The sequence below is a fragment of the Antedon mediterranea genome, chromosome 10, assembly GCF_964355755.1.
Source record: "Antedon mediterranea chromosome 10, ecAntMedi1.1, whole genome shotgun sequence".
In the NCBI taxonomy this organism is placed as follows: Eukaryota; Metazoa; Echinodermata; class Crinoidea; order Comatulida; family Antedonidae; genus Antedon; species Antedon mediterranea.
This window is the reverse complement of record NC_092679.1, coordinates 6,780,230-6,797,585: the sequence shown is the minus strand read 5'-3', so window position 1 is coordinate 6,797,585 and position 17,356 is coordinate 6,780,230. Positions and strand designations below refer to the sequence as shown.

General features: G+C 34.9%; 1 protein-coding gene across 3 annotated transcripts in view; it reads left to right on the top strand.

Moving 5' to 3' along the window:
- LOC140059800 (dual E2 ubiquitin-conjugating enzyme/E3 ubiquitin-protein ligase BIRC6-like) overlaps positions 1-17,356 on the top strand; it is a 47,019-nt gene that overhangs the window by 4,725 nt on the left and 24,938 nt on the right. For 2 of the 3 annotated variants that reach the window (XM_072105723.1, XM_072105722.1), the window contains exons 4-24: positions 589-848; positions 1,205-1,250; positions 1,765-1,847; positions 2,181-2,304; positions 3,563-3,768; positions 4,675-4,733; positions 5,130-5,201; positions 6,683-8,122; positions 8,316-8,541; positions 8,991-9,136; positions 9,485-9,844; positions 10,180-10,351; positions 11,185-11,352; positions 11,658-11,780; positions 11,886-12,137; positions 12,818-13,158; positions 13,695-13,813; positions 14,639-14,803; positions 15,654-15,789; positions 16,035-16,249; positions 16,350-17,098. In XM_072105723.1, the coding sequence (XP_071961824.1) occupies positions 589-848; positions 1,205-1,250; positions 1,765-1,847; positions 2,181-2,304; positions 3,563-3,768; positions 4,675-4,733; positions 5,130-5,201; positions 6,683-8,122; positions 8,316-8,541; positions 8,991-9,136; positions 9,485-9,844; positions 10,180-10,351; positions 11,185-11,352; positions 11,658-11,780; positions 11,886-12,137; positions 12,818-13,158; positions 13,695-13,813; positions 14,639-14,803; positions 15,654-15,789; positions 16,035-16,249; positions 16,350-17,098 (5,462 nt within the window). The remainder of the gene's footprint in view (positions 1-588; positions 849-1,204; positions 1,251-1,764; positions 1,848-2,180; positions 2,305-3,562; positions 3,769-4,674; positions 4,734-5,129; positions 5,202-6,682; positions 8,123-8,315; positions 8,542-8,990; positions 9,137-9,484; positions 9,845-10,179; positions 10,352-11,184; positions 11,353-11,657; positions 11,781-11,885; positions 12,138-12,817; positions 13,159-13,694; positions 13,814-14,638; positions 14,804-15,653; positions 15,790-16,034; positions 16,250-16,349; positions 17,099-17,356) is intronic. The other variant, XM_072105724.1, reaches the window with a different exon arrangement.

Sequence of the window (17,356 nt, the reverse complement as noted above, 5' to 3'; positions counted from 1 at the left end):
AGCTATAATCAACTTTGATTAAATATAAAAACAAGTTTTATCGAAGATAATAGGGAGTTTTCGCAATCTTACGAATACGATAACGAAAACGGATACGTCACGCACACGTATTCGTTTTTCGTAAGCCAGTAAAAATCTGTTTCGCATGGCAAACGAAATATTGAGGGCGCCGTCCAAAATATGGCTGCGGTAAATTTGAGCGAAGCGCTGGTATGTGTTGTTTGGTGCTTGGCTGCCTAGGCCTAACGTAACATCAAAGCGAGTGAGGACTTTAAAAACTGCTATTTATCAAAATTGACCTGGCATTTTAGTAAAATACTTTAGTAAATTACTAAATAAAAGTATAATTATATTATAATCATGAATCATTCCTGATTCAAATGCAAAATGTGCAAAATAGATCAAAAACTATACTCGTTTTGTAATCACGAATATGACTGGTGATATTCGTCAACACGAATACGCTTTACGAATATGAAATGAGGATTAGCTCAAAAGTTTCACAAATGTGTGACGTATCTGTTTTCGTTATCGTATTCGTAAGGTTGCGAAAACTCCCTAATATTTGTTAATTATCTATTTTTCCAGTGGGCTACAGTCAAAATCAACCTACCCCACACAGCAATTAGTTCTGTATGCAGTAGCCTAATCGCTGTCCCGCAAAACACCAATAAACCTGGTTTATCTATAGCATCAGCTATACTTGATCGACTCGACTCCTTGTACCCAACAAATCATATACCTGACTTCACTCCTGTAAGCTCAACGCGGACTGTTGACCGCGCCTTGATGTACACTGAGGCTGCTCGTAGGAAAACGTTCACAGCTTGGCCCCATATGGATTACAAGTAAATTCTTTTTTTTTGTAACTTTATTTTTATTGTATCACTAGCAATTGGTTTAACGATCAAGTTGGGCATTTAGACCCCATTTTGGTGTCTATATTGGATCCAAAAGGCGAATAATGTTCAAATTAAAAAAAAAATCAGTCACTCCATTTTTAAAGCGCCATTCCAAAAATCATTGCTATTGTCCCAAAAATAGCGTCATTTTGATACCTCATGCATGGAGTAGGTCAAATTTCTATAATGAACAAATATACAAACATATCTTATAATATATATATTTGGTTATTTGATTAATCAAGTGTCATGAGGTTATAGACTAAATTAATGTGTTGTGTGCAATTACATTTCTCTTCTAGATGGGCACTGCCTGATGCTATGGCCCAGGCTGGATTTTACCATGGAGTAAGTATTCATTCAATATATTGATACATCATCATAACATTTCTTATAGTATTAATAATGATTTTCATTGATACACTGTACATTTCCATAAAGGAGGCTTGCAAAACATTTAATATTTTGATATTAGGTTACTGTATAAAACTCTTTGTCTACACTATCAAACTAGTTTGACAAAAAAAGTGTGATGTGGCCAAATATGATATGCTTAAATATGGTAGTGATATGACATCATCATGGTCATATATGGGCACATCAAATTTTGTTGTCACATAAAGTTTGATAGTGTAACCAGAGCTTTAGTAATGATATCCAGAGATACTTTATCAGAAGCTTATGAAACAATTCATATTTCAATATTAGTTACATGCTCATCAAGATAAAAACACAGTATTGATGTTATAATAGTTATCAGATATCCACGGATACTAAATCTCCATATTAGGAAGATTACAAAACATTAAATACTTTAATTATTTTGTTATATAATATATTCATTATTGTTGTATTACTGTAGCCGACGGCACCTGGTGATGATAGAGCCTTGTGCTTTACCTGTAGTGTATGCTTGGTATGCTGGGAGCCTACTGATGAACCTTGGTATGTACATTGCATTTGTTGGCAATAATTGTATTCTCTTTAACCTGTTTTTCCCCATGAAGGAATTAAAGTCATAAATTTCCTACAAACTTATATCATACAAAAATGTAGTTTACTGCAGTAGAATCATTTTGACATGGTTTTTAAGTGCTTAGAAATTGTATATATTATAGAACAATTCTGTTATTGGCAAAAGAAATAAAATATTAAAAAATATTAAATATAACATAACAAAATAAAAAATATTATACTAGCGATTACATATAAATATCATTTTCACAGTTTTGTATTTTTTGTTTGTGTACTGAAATAATTACTTTCATATAATTTCAGGTCTGAGCACGAGAGGCACTCCCCTAATTGTCCTCATGTCCGAGGGGAACACACCCAAAATGTACCCCTAGCTGCAACCCTAGCTTCTGGCCCTGCCCAAATTCACGGCAGTAAAACAAACCATGTAAGTAATCATTTTGTTTACTTTTATCATAGTATTATAAATTATATTATTCTATAGCTCTGTACTTTAGTAATAAATGATTAATGAAGTTTCAATGAATAATTTGTAAAATATTATACTACTTGATCCCATTTAAGGGGTAACAAAATAGTGTGTCCTCTAAATAATGGTTGGCTGTAGTGTTATAATATATACAGTCAAAACTCTTTTAATTGGACCAAGACCCAGCAAAGTTTCCCCTGAATATGATGAGCCATATTTATTGCCTTTTGATTGGCTGTATTTTTAAAACATTTAATTTTTGAATACATATAAATGTTTGTCATGTATTGCCTTTTCGTTGGAAAATGTTCCTTTGATAGGGGCTGGCCTAATGTTAAACAATGTGTTGCCTCTCCTCCAATTCATGGAGTGTCCCCTTAAAGTAGTGCCCCCTTAAAGTAGTGCCCCCTTAAAGTAGTGTCCCCTTAAAGTAGTGTCCCCTTAAAGTAGTGCCCCCTTAAAGAAAGTAGTGCCCCCTTAAAGAAAGTAGTGCCCCCCTTAAAGTAAGTAGTGACCCCCTTAAAGTAAGTAGTGACCCCTTAAAGTAAGTAGTGATCCCTTAAAGTAAGTAGTGATCCCTTAAAGTAAGTAGTGATCCCTTAAAGTAAGTAGTGACCCCTTAAAGTAAGTAGTGACCCCTTAAAGTAAGTAGTGACCCCTTAAAGTAAGTAGTGACCCCTTAAAGTAAGTAGTGACCCCTTAAAGTAAGTAGTGACCCCTTAAAGTAAGTAGTGACCCCTTAAAGTAAGAAGTGACCCCTTAAAGTAAGAAGTGACCCCTTAAAGTAAGAAGTTACCCCTTAAAGTAGTGCCCTCCCTTTAAAGTAGTGCCCCCCCCCTTAAAGTAGTGCCCCCCCCCCTTAAAGTAGTGCCTCCCCCCTTAAAGTAGTGCCTCCCCCTTTAAAGTAGTAGTTTCCCCCTTAAAGTAGTGTGCCCCCCCCCCCTTAAAGTAGGTCCCCCTTAAAGTAGTGTCCCCTTAAAGTAGGTCCCCCTTAAAGTAGTGTCCCCTTAAAGTAGGTCCCCCTTAAAGTAGTTCCCCCTTAAAGTAGTGCCCCCTTAAAGTAAGTAGTGACCCCTTAAAGTAAGTAGTGCCCCCTTAAAGTAGTGCCCCCTTAAAGTAGTTCCCCCTTAAAGTAGTGCCCCCTTAAACTAGTGCCCCAAAGAGGGGTTCTACGGTATTAGTTTCAGAAAATATTCTAATGTTATCATTTTTACAGATATGTTGCATAAGTTCAAGCACTAGCAAACATCATATAGCCACCGCGACTACCAATGGGAATATTTGTTTATGGAATGTTACTAGGCAACTAAAAATGTGTAGTCAGTTCACAGTAACATTATCAAATGGGAAATGCAAAGCTAATTCAAGAAAGTCAATGGCTAAAGCTAAGGAAGCTTTCACACAAGATTGCACTCAATCAAGGTAATTTATTTAAACTTGGGTCAAACAAGGCAGTCAAACAATAGGATGTTGAGCTCGGCCAGATCAAGTTAAAAAAATCAGACACATAGGACTATTTAAAGTACCAAAATACAATTAAATAGCAATAAAAACAATGCAATATATGATGTACATAGCCTAGAAATTGACGACTTTGTAGAATTTGTCGAAGCCTACCGCAGATCAAAATCTGTTACGATAGCATACATTTGCTGTCGAGCTCTGCGTCCTGTTTTTAGATAGCCTTGGGTCAATTGACTACTCTAATATTATAATCTACCATGAATACACTCAACATATTTTCCTATTTAATTGAGAACAAAATAAAGTGAAATCTATTCCACTATTTTTGTGGTTAAAAGTTAAAAAATAACCAAATTTGCAAGCACACAAGTCCACAAGGAAAGAGCTTTAAAAATATTTCCACAACAAACCAAATATAAACATTGTTTTGGGTTGGCCAATTGTCTCTACTCTGTTGTTGTTAGCCTATGCAATATGCAAGATACATAAATACAGATTGTACATGTTTCCTGCCACTTGAAATAAACTTGATGTTTTTCACATCTGTGATGATTTATATAGACCGAACAAAAAAAATATCAAGGTTAAAAATCATATTCATCTCTTGTCTACTTGAAATGTATGAGGTCAGCCCTCTTTTTAAAAAAATTTATCTTTAGGAATTATGTCAAAATTATTCTATTGCAGTTACTGCAGTAATTACATTGTTTGTGCAATGATGTATGATTTAGTTTAGATTAATTTAGAAGTTTATGAGGCAGTAACTGCAGTAAATAATGTGTAAAAAAGCTTGCTTATTATGTAGTTACTGCAGTAACTAGTTAAACCATTTTGAAATGATCCCTTAATCATCCATCATTACAGTGTTAAAGAAAAGCAATTAGAAGAAGCAAGTGATCAGAAGAAAGATAGTGTGGAAAAAGGTAGGATATTCAATTGGCCTTGTATATATATATTGTATTGTATAATGTATATTGCGCATACAAAATCATGGTCTTATTTATAAAGATAGACAGTGCTGTGTCATGTGACCACAGAAGATCTATCTTGAAAATTTTTAGTTTCAACTAAGTACCATAAATATATACATGTAATGCTCTGTCTACACTATCAAACTAATTGACAAAAAATTGTGATGTGCCCAAATATGGTAGTGATATACGGTAGTGATATGACATCATCATGCCCATATATGGACACATAACATGTTTTTGTCACATGAAGTTTGATAGTGTAGACAGAGCTTTAAGATGATTATAGTAGTGTATAACATTGCTTGAAGAATATTCGTTGCTTTCTAATCATACTTTATGTTTTAGATGAGGGATATGGAACTATTAATGACCTTTCCTTGACCTGGTCAAACACACCACCTTCTGCTGACGATATATGTAAGTAACGTATTATTATATATATTAATTATAGTATACAAATAATGAATGTTTATGAGTGTAATGGTACAAATAATGACATGAGTTGAATAATGAAAGGTTATATCAACGATTCACCAAATGCCATTATTTGTACCATTACACAAATATAAAACATTCATTATTTGTTTTATGTAACATCTAAATAGATTCCTGTCATTTGAATCAAATAAAAGGTAGCCCTAGCCAAGAGGCCTACATTTCATTCACATTGATTAAAACAGTAACATTTGGTTTATAATATCATATTAAATGTTATATTTATATGGATTTTATAAACACACCTACTCAATCCTAGGTCTAGCAAGGCTAAAACGCCTAGGATAGGCCTAGCCTAATACTAACAGGCCTAGCTAGGCTAGACCTAGTAGTAGTACTAGCTTGGCTGAAAGGCAAAACTTTGACAGACATTTGGAATTTATCTAGGCTAATTCCACGTCTTGTAGGAATGTCCCCATTAATTAATCAAAATCCTAAAAACGTTCTAAAGCTAATTTAAATGCTTTTTTGAATGAAATTAGTACATATATATCTCCAAATCGTACACAAAAATCTGCTGCTGTTTCATATCTTGTGGTGGTGTTTACAATCAGAAGCAGGACAACAGGTGGCGCTGTTGTATTTCACAGTAATAATTTGTACACCAGATTTGTTTGCATCCGCGAAACATTTTTTTTTTTCGTACACAAATAAGTTTAAAAACAATCAAATGATAGGAATTTATTTAGGAGTTATATAATAAGTATTATTAAACATTGAGATAACTCCTAGTTCTTGACAATAAAGCAAAGGAAAATTTAATAATAAATTTTATGCTGTAACACAACCCTTTTTAAAAATTAGGCCATTGCAATGGACATACCCTATCTTATAATAATAATAATAATAGTAGGCATAGCGCCTAATACAATGTTTCTAGGTGCTTTACACTAAAAAATGATCCATAAAATATCCTTAAATAACCAAAAAAGGAAGAAAAGCTGAGGAACCATTTACACCGGTCCATTCTCCAGCACTTTAAAGCTCCCATATGAGAGCTCGCCGGAACAGTATTCACAGGAAAAAGGTATCTGTCTATCCTATCGTACTAAAATAAGAAGAAAAAAGATGTTGCTTGCTTTTACAAGCCTAAATACTATAGACCATTTTTAATGACCCAAGCAAGGATGGCCCATAGAGGCTTTAATTATTACTGGGCTAATAAGTTCATTTAAGTAAAATGAAAATTAATTATGTAATGATAAATACTTATGATGTTAATAAATATACTGGTAATGATAATTCTTACAATGAATTTTACATTTAAGGTGATATATGGTTTTAAAAATATTACCAAGTTTAACCATGTATTTCAATCATGGTTGTATTGATAATAAATATCATTTTATTTGAGGTAATTCTTATTTTTAGATTTAAACATTTTTTATATGACTTGTTTTCAGGCGAAACATTACAAGTTACAGCCATGCATATTATCGATTCTGAAAATGAACTAAATATTGAAGAAACTGCAACGAATGGAGAAGAATCCAATTCCGTAAAAGGTTGCCAGAAAGATAAAAACTTTTGTCATATATTTGTTGGAATTCATGCTAGTTTACCAGAAATATCAAAGGAGTTGATAAGCGAGGAAAACTCTTTATCTAATAGAACTATATTATCAGTGTATACGACATCAGAAAAGCGCATAGAGGAAAAAAAAGCAGTAAAAGCGACAAAATCCAAAACATCACCTTTAGAATCTGGCGCTGGAAAAACTGGGGGCGTATCAACTTTATCAGAAATACTCATACCACAAGTTATATCTTTTGATGATAAACAGCTAAAGTATGTCGAAAGTCCTTTATCGATCCCTCCTGTGGAGGCCGTTGAACCAGTTGATGAGCCAAGCCAGGACAGTGCAATGAAAGATGACTTTCAGTGCATAACGCAAACTAAATGCAATTTTTCCATCAAGTTGCCTCCTCATATAGAAGACGAAAATTTGTTTGTGTCTTCAATGTTTTCTAGTTTAGATCCGAATTCTATTGTAGTTGTCCTCTCCCCTGTCAACTGTTTACCTGTTAGTAAGAAGATTGATGAAACTACAAAGTGCAATATAAGGGTTAAAATTGACCAGGACGTTTCAAAAGTGAATGGTCTTGCTAAAAACCATACTGATAAAGATCCTCCAAGTAACTTCGACAACGTCGACGTCAATGGAGAACTTTGCGAAAAAATAAGCTCCGACGATACATTTGAGAATGTTACATATGTTACGGCGGATGAAGTCAATTTAGGACAATCCACAAAGAATGAAAATCTGTACGGTGGATATATTTTAGTTTATACAATCTGTTTTGATAAGTTGGGAATGATTGAAAATTTACTTCTACAAAAGTGTTTCCGGATAGAAGATCCAAGCCGTAGTTTAAGCAATATTGTTCTGCTTCCAGGGGAGTCTAATGGGGATAAAACTGATGATACTGTTGATGCATCAAATTTATACAACCCGGATGTAATGAAGAAAACTGCAACAAAATCAATTGGAGAGGATGAGATAGATGGCAGTGTAGCAGCTGAAAACCTTGGCCAATTTGCAGCTTTAACTAAAGAAGGTGGTGTTATCTTTATGGACATTGGAACCTGTGACACTCTGGCGTACCTTCCGCCTTTACCAATAGACGCAGGAAGCGCGGATAAGAAAAACATAGATAAATTTGCTGCGCTCGCTTACTGTATGGGAATGGAGAGGGTTAGCGTCTGTACAGAATCGGGAGAATTGCGATTTTTACAATTAGTTGAAGGGTCAGCATCGGACCAATCACCTACCGATGATCTTGATTGTGATGTGAACTTGTCTAACATGATGTTAGCTGATCAAGACGCTGTATTTATGCAATGTAAGTTTTATCTTTTGAAATAATTTTTACAATTACACTTCTTAAATTGAATCGAATTGTGATTACTCTTTTATTGAAACATCAGATTCCTTCTATTTTACAAAAATAATACAAAATCTTTATTGGTCCAAGACGAACAAACCAAGTATTAATATTTTTTTTACTATTTGTCAAATATCAACATGTGCTTTAGCTCCTGAATGCCTTGTCAACCAACCAATCACAGCAGAGAACCTAAAGCAATTGACGGAATTAACCAAGTTTGAAACTTTGATTCCACGTTTCTCTGCGACTGTGCCGCCGTGCTGGACCGAGATACAACAAGAGCAGCAGCAACGGCGCCATCCACAACATCTCCATCAAAGACATCATGGTGATGCCACGCAACATACACGCACATGGAAATTATCCACTACTGGGTAATACCTTATAACTACTGTACTTATAAACTAAAGCTCTGTCTACACTATCAATCTAGTTTGACCAAAAAAAGTGTGATGTGCTCAAATATGGTAGTGATATGCTCTAATATGGTAGTGATCATCATGTCCATATATGTGCACATCACATATTTGTGTCAAATACTGTAAAGTTTGATAGTGTAGTCTCATTTGTAGGTTTAGAGAGTGGAGTAGAGTTACAGTCCTGGCACTAGGTCAGAGTTGAACCCGGACCTTGGAATTAGAAGACAAACCATCAAGCTACAGCTCCACTATTTGTATTGATTGTCCTGTTTTGTTTACTTTTTTCTGTATGCGTCAAACACATTGTAACATTAATTTTGCTAATTCTCAAGAAGATTTTTCAGTAGTATGCTCAACACTACTAATGACAACGTTACTAAAATTGTAAACATATTCTTTTTCAGTGCTAACGAACACCTGTTTGAACTTGTTCTGTCAAAACCTAGTGTTGTAGGTCACATTGATGTTAAGCTGAATTTTCAGCACTTCTGTGATAGGGTACCAGGCATTCAAATTACATTGTTGAAACAGACAAGTCAACATGGTTTTAGTAAGTTTATTTTTGTACAAGTTTTGTGGGAAATTATTCTACTGCAGTTACTGCAGTAGCTACGTTTTGTTTACTCTTTAATCTGTTTAGGTAATTATTTAACAAGGTTTTTTTAATTATTAAACTACAGTAGAATAATTTTGATCTTTGTTATTCAATTATCTACACATGCTTACAAATCAATAGCTGTTGTGATAGCTTCAGTATTTTAGCTAGACCCCAATTTCTTTAGAAACCACAGGCTATCTAGTTCGTCATATTGTGTTGGCATTACTACCTGAAACATTTGAATTGTATTTAGTTCTATTGCGAAGGATAATATATATATTTAAATATTTTTCTGTTTAGGCAAAGAGCCAACTCCAGTTGATTCATTAATAGACTTCAGCATGGATATGCTTTTCTCGGATACTAAAGAACGTAAATATCAAGAAAACGTTGCCTCCTCCATGAATATGCTGCTTGGCGATGTTGAAGAGGGAGCAGAAGAAAAAATGAAATCCGTTTTTCTAGAAAGTCATAAAAACGACATCATCTGTGGTCCACTTTCGCTAGATTCTGTGATCGATGTACCAGGGTGTAGTGGACTTGTGACGCTAACAAGTCATGAACTGTTACAATCAAAATATCGATCTTTCTTGCTTCATATATGTACAAGTGAATCTGTTAAACCGGAGGTTAAAAGATGTAATAGATCTAATAGAAAAGGTAATGCAAATATCTTTTAATCAGTTCGTTTAATTTGTAGAAAATTTAGTAAATTAGGGGAATTGATTACAATAGGTAGAGGTAAAGGCTAGTCCTGTATTCTTTCTGAATGTGGAGAATGAGCTGATAGGAGCTCATTGTACTAAGCCTCGACATTATATGGCAGGGTGTCCAGTTCCTTTCCATGCTGCCTTATCCAACTGAGTACTCATTTACAGCCGAGTGGACTGGGAATTGAACCCAGGTCTTTCATGTACAACAGTGACCTACCCACTCGGCTACTACAACTTCTTATAAACCCCCAATAACATTCATTTCAATTTTTCTTACTCTAGATCCGCCGTTTATATTAACAATGTTTCAAAACCCCCCGCCAGTGACCCCTTCTGAACATATATCTGCCTTTGCCTTCACCAAAGACCTAGACAAAATCCAAGGTGTTGATTGGATACAAGAAATTTCAGTGACTATAAGGAAGACAAAACGCATTACCGTACTCAATGATAGGTGAGACTTTATAATCTCTTCTGAAGCTATAGTTATTCTAGTTTAATTCAATTCAAGTTCAAATTTATTTTGCAAGAACATTCAGTAGTTTAGCTCTGTCTACACTATCAAACTTTATGTGTAAAAAAAATGTGATTTGCCCAAATATGGACATGATAATTTTCATCACTACCATATTTGACCATATCACTACCATACATGGACAACACATTTTTAAGTTTGATAGTGTAGACAAGGCTTTAAAATTTTCAAAATACACAAATGTAAATAAAAAATGTGGGTTTGTCTATAAAGTCTAAGCAATATCCTATATACACACATTAATTGTAATTTAATATAATAGGATGGTTTTTGGTTTTCACTTAAAATTAACTTTGTGTTCTACCATAAAAACTGTAATTTTCTCCAAAATACAAGCCAAATACACAATATATGATGGTTGTTTTAGTGACCATTTAAAAAATAAGGGAAAAAAATCAACATGTGAGTTTGATAAGTCTAACCTATATCCTATATCGCACATTAATTGTAATGTATAAAAATGTACCATTTGTTTTTTTCACTCTTCTATAAAATAGTATAATTGTCTTCAAAATACTAGCCAAATACACACTATATGACGATAGATTTGTTGTTAGATCATTAAAAAAATGAACAATGTGGGTTTGATAAATCTAAACAATAAACTATATACACACATTAATAAATGTATAAAAATGTGGCCTTTCTTTTTTCTATTATAAAAAGTCTAATGGCACTATAGCCAATTCACCCTATATGAAGAATGGCAATACATGTTTTAAAACTGTTAATAAATTTCTTCTTTTTTTCAGAGTACAACGATTGGCAATGTTAGAATCGTCAAGCTTCCATGAAAACATAGTTAGTATTCTAATTGATTCTAAATCGAGCGGCCTTTGCGGCAGTCGGGAATTCACACGTAGTTTAGCATTGGACATCCTGTGTTGGGTTGCAGGTGTGCAGGTGTCTGAACCTAATAGGTAAGTTTTTCATCTACACTATCAAACTTTATGTGACAACAAAATGTGATGTGCCCATATATTTACACAGTGATGTCATATCACTACCATATTTGGACACATCACACTTTGTTTTGTCAAACTAGATAGTGTATACAGAGCTTTACATTTTTAGGCCTTAACAAATTCTATGGAGAAGGTGAGCTTTGTATCTTGATGTCATAGAAAATGAAAAGTTGAATATGCACTGTAAACTACAGTGCCTCTGAATAGTGAATGGTCATTGGTATAGCCGCATTTATATGTTTATATGTTTGTTTGTTTAGAACATCTTCATCTATAGTGGATGCAGTACGTAAAGAAATGAGTAATATAATACGAGTTTGTTTCCTGGAGTCTGGAAGATCTGTAGCGCATCGTTGTAGCCAACTTTTTATGCTGTGTATTGGGTAAGTTCAGAATATTCTTTTTTATGGATTTCTTGTGAGTACATATTAAATGTTTTGATAAAAACAGTTTTTATTTTATTTACTAATTATAATATTTTGTTAAAGGTGCACTAAAAACCGAGGTGACCAGCTTATGGCAGAGTTCCATGACATTATGTTGCAAGGTTTACTCCAGTGGGTTCCTAGAATCTTGAATGCAGCCTCTGCAGGGTCACTTCACTGGTTCTTCTTACTCCTTAACCTTGTAAAGTCTGGAGACTTGGAGTCTACAAGTGAAACATGTGCATCATTTCTGAATGTTGTTTCCAAGCAACTGCAGGAGAAAACGCTACCACAACATGCATTGTTACGAGCAAAGTAAATATATTTTGTTATTTTCAATATAATTTTAGTTACCCCTATTGTTTTTCCTGTTCATCGTATACTCTATCTCTAACAATAATTCAATCTTCTATCAACTAAAGCCGAAGTATAGTCGTTATCTCGGGACCGTTCTATGGTCACCACCATGTAGGCTTACTTCATCAAGGTTTCTATGAATGGATTACTGGTTGGGAGCAGGAACGCTAGTGGTATTATATTGTAAGAGACCATTTCTACTGCAGTAACTACATTTCTTTACTGCAGTAACGTACAATTTTAATTTGTTTGAATGCAGAGAAATGAATGCTAGTCAGTCACTGCAATAAACAGTTTTTGCCAGAAAAGCTTGCTAAATAATTACCTAAACAGGTTAAAGTAAACAAAATATAGTTACTGCCGTAATTGCAGTAGAATAACCACATCTTGCTTTACCCCGTAGCCAGTGAATTAACATTTAAAAATGCCGTACTAATGTCGGCTTCACATATTCTATTAATGGTTTAATGGTTTTAAATTTATATAGCGCAAAATACAAATAGTCTCTATGCGCTGAAGTGTGAAAATGTTGATGTAAAATAAACCACGAAATAACCTAAGAAAACCGAATAAATTGACCAAGACAACAGAAAAAAAAAATAGCCTAGCCTATAGCCCTAAATGTATTTTTTTTCTAGGTATGGACTCTATGGCACACCATTGGATGCTGTGATGTTTGATGGTCCAGCAATCTTTCTACCTGCTAAATCCAGCACCACACCATCCACTAACAGCATTCAACAGTCAATGAACACATTTGCACCCACTCTTCCAACAACAACTCCGCACTTTCAACAGAGCATGGTTGGAGATGGAAAGATCCTTGCCGGTGAAAATGGCAAAGGGAATGGTAACGGAAATGGGGAGTTGGTTCCTGCTCCTGGTGGAGTGATGATGAAGGGCATCCTGGAAGTGGAACCATTGCACTTTGTATGTTGTGCTACCAGTGATGGCACTCAAGTTAAGAAAACTGGTATCGGTAAGTTTTTGTCTGGTTCTAGTTTTCTTGGTAAAAATGTTTCAGCCTCTTAGAATGTAAGTTGCTGAATATACAAATACAACAAACCCCTCCTTTTGGACATCCCTATTATTCAGGAGACATGCCTTGTAAAGCCGAATTTACAGTAGGCGAATTTGTTCGCGCGAATCGACAGTGTATGCTTATACATATGCGTAGAGAGGTACTTGTGAGATGGAAACTTAAATATGCATGTGCACTGCATGGCGCTTTCGATTTGCGCGGACAAATTCGCCTAGAGAAGAGGATACTTTCCTGTGAAACAAAAATAGGGCAGATGTATGTTTTGACCAAAATTGTGTATTTGTAAATGTCTATATTCACCATTTAATAAACATTTGAAAGTTTAAGCCTTGTCTACACTATCAAACTACTATATTTGGCCATATCACTACCATATTTGGGCACACCTTTTTTTTTTTGTCAAACTAGTTTAGATAGTGTAGACTGAGCTTTACACTGTCTCTTAAAAATTGTTTTTATTTAATGTTATACAGAAGGAACACCAGTACCAAGTCTTCATGCTGGTGGTATGAATGCAAAAGAGTCTGGTGGTAGCGGACCGGTATCAACATTGTCAGCTTTATCAAACGCTATGACTGAACATCAATTGCAGGTAATGATATCAATTTGAACACATCTTTTTTAGTGTAGGAATTGGTTCATTGGAAAGATGAGAAGTCACAACATTTATCACTTCACAGGTCGATATGTGATATGTGGAAAGAACTACACAACATTATACATCAATAGACAGGCTTTTAATTTTGTATATTTCCAAACTCACCCAGTATGACCTCATCCTTTGACCCCATATTGGATTGGATGTCAATCATTAAACAATACATATGGATACCACATTGTGAAAATATTAACACAGGATCAACTTATACATGCATTTAGTATGTTGTGGTATAACACACATTTCTTTGTAGTTTATTTTTTAAACAATACATATGGATACCACATTGTGAAAATAACACAGGATCAACTTATATCAATACAATCAATACATGCATTTAGTATGTTGTGGTATAACAAACTTTTCTTTATAAATAGTTTATTTTTTAAGCACTTTAACAGACTAATATGTACAAAAAAATACAGTTTTTATTTATTATGTCATCAATAATATGCAGTAACAGTTTTTAGAGCTTATTACATTTTTTTTTCTTGAGAAATCAATTTATGGTTTTAAAGCAACAGTATAACACTTTTCTAATGTGCAGCATTAATAACTGTTATTTTTTTTAAGGACACTATTCATTTAATAGGTCACTGTACACTTGCGTACTAATGGTGTTGTTTAGGCTTGTTCAATTTTACCAGTGGTATAACCCCAATATTGGCTTCCTGCATTAAAAGAAATTTTTCTATTATAAGTTACCAACAAATGCACTATTACAATTTACAAACTAATAGTGCTCTACTTACTTTCTAGAAACAAAAACTGTACCCATTTGGCTTGCCTCACATGGACTACCCAAGCCAGTCTAAAGCAAGTAGCCTAAGCTACACATTACAACCCTATGTAGCAGGCCCCTCATTGTATCTGAGCCCTGGCAAAAGCTTTGCACAGGCTATCTCACAAGGCCCAGCAGGAAAGGTGAGCTTAACAGTCTAACCATTCAAATTCAGGATTAACATGGCAAATTTTACTGTGTGTGTTTTGCACAGTATACTATAAAACACAACCCCCTCCCCCCTCCCCCAAACACTTAGGGACACCCCTGTTCAGGAAACAGCCCTATAGTATTAAGGGAACTGATTCGCATGACACAAATTATGGGAAAATATAATGTTAAAACTATATTAGCTATCCCCTATTCATGGAACATTTAGACTAACAAATTAGGAGCAATATATTAAAATAAAACTATGGCCTACCCCTATTCAGGAAACATCCCTATCATAGGAGAGTTTCACATTGAACACATTAGGCACAATATATTGACGCTATGGTCAACCCCCTATTCAGGGCACACATATTAAAGGGGACAGTTTGTTGGGTCCAGAAATGTCCCCTTAATTTAGGTTCCTATGTCATTGTATTGCCAGCGTACACCATATTGTAATTTATGTAACCTGTGTAAACAAGATGCATGAGTTGATATACCTGCATGAATATGGTATACAAAAATGTAATTAACTTGTTTTGGTTGAAATAACATAACCTTTTATGGTTTGTACACTTCACAATACCTCCTATGCTCTTGCACAACTCTAACATAGCCCAGGTGTCCGTCAAATTTATTTTATCTACATCTATGTCCACTTTTTCTTCTAAGCGTGCTTCCCACTAGAGACGCAACATAACAAAATGCCCTTCCAATAATTGTGTTTGCACCTACCTGCGTGAAATCAAACCAGCTTGTTGTTCTAGTGGGAACCACGCTTTAATGAGCACCATACTATTACTTTGTAGAAAATGTTTTAACTAATGTTATTTGTTACAGAATGGAATTAGTAGTGGAACATCCAAGTCCCCCGCTGTTGGTGGTCAGAACACAAAGTCTGCCAGTACTGTGTGCGTACAGAGTTTGATTCAACCACCCCAACCACATCTGTTGGTTATTGATAGAATGCATTCAGGTATGTTTTTTATTCTTGGTTGGTGTGGTTCTTAAAATAGAGTCAGACAGAGGACGTTCACAGCAAGCTACTTAGGTAGTGCATTGTTTCTCTCTTTTTATCATAATTTACCATAAAATATGTACATTTACGTACGTACATTTAAGACAAATAATGACCTGTTTTATGTTTTTAAAGTAATATATAATAATATATACTTATAGTAATATAAATATGACTTACAATAAATTCTAAATCTCTTACAGGTGCACGGCGTTACGTGACGCTCGATTTCGGACGGCCAATTCTTTTGACGGATGTCTTTATCCCCTCATGTACTGAGTTGGCCTCACTTTCAATTGATCTGTGGTCCCAAGGAGAAGAAGTTGATGGTCAACGACTAGTGGTGTCAATGGACATTAGCAAAAGAGACTTGACCATGAATGACCTTCTGCCTCCACCTCTCTGTAGATATGTCAAGGTAAGTTTAATATTTTGTATAAATAGGTTTGAACAAAATAATTAAAGGTATTGTTGTATGTCTGTCTCTTATAATATATACTGACTGTGTTTGATTTTAGATTACTGTGATTGGTAGATATGGTCGCAATACCGTTAGAACAAAGATACCAATTGGCTGTTTTTATGGACATTCTTTTGTGTTTCCATGGGAACAAGAACAACATGTTGCAAGCTTACTCTCTTCGGCCGTAAGCTCAGCAGACGATTCGGTTTCTGCAGAACAGTACACACAATCTGTTGCTATGTTACGCGAAGATATTCACTGTCGTTATCGACTTGCGTGTGACCGTTTAGAACATTTATTAGATGCAGCTCATAGTACATATCAAAGCCTGGGCCAAGCATCTAAAAAAGACGAAAAGAATGGGATGTCTACTAAAATGCGAAAAGCGTACATGGAATGTATCCAACTACAGAATCAATTAAACTTAGTTCAAAGGGTGGTAAATCGGTTAAAACAAGTTGAAGACGATGACAGCCAGTTTGAGATGCTCAATAAAGAATCATCCATAAAAGCCGCTTCCGGAGATCAGCTCCGCGTTGTAGCCGAATACCTTGTTGTCTGCCTCATCAGTATAACGTCATTGAATCCAAGTCCTCCGGCGGCGCTCTTGCATATAATGAGTATGGAGAGCTGTAAGGCGCTTTTCAAGGATCTGATCATGTGTGGAACTCCACGTGTACGTGTCACTACCGGAGCACTGCTGCAGCGCGTGTGTCAATCGCAGGCCTGGTGGGGCGAGTTTCTAGCTACAACTTTAGAGGAGCTCTTTCATTCTGAACAAGCAGAAGTTTTCCCCCAAGAGAGGTTAGTATCAATAAATGTGTATTTATTTTTATTTTGTGGCTTATACCACCCTTATTCGATCTACATTATGATATAAATTATTAATACTAGTAATCTGTTAATAATATTTGATGTGTCAATAAATGTGTATGGTGGGGTCAATTAAGATTAGCCATTTAGATAACTAATCCATAATTATGTAATTTAAAACAATGTATTCTTAATACTATATTGTCTAATTCTATTAAAATTAGTAGCACTGTTTCCGGTGGAAGCAAT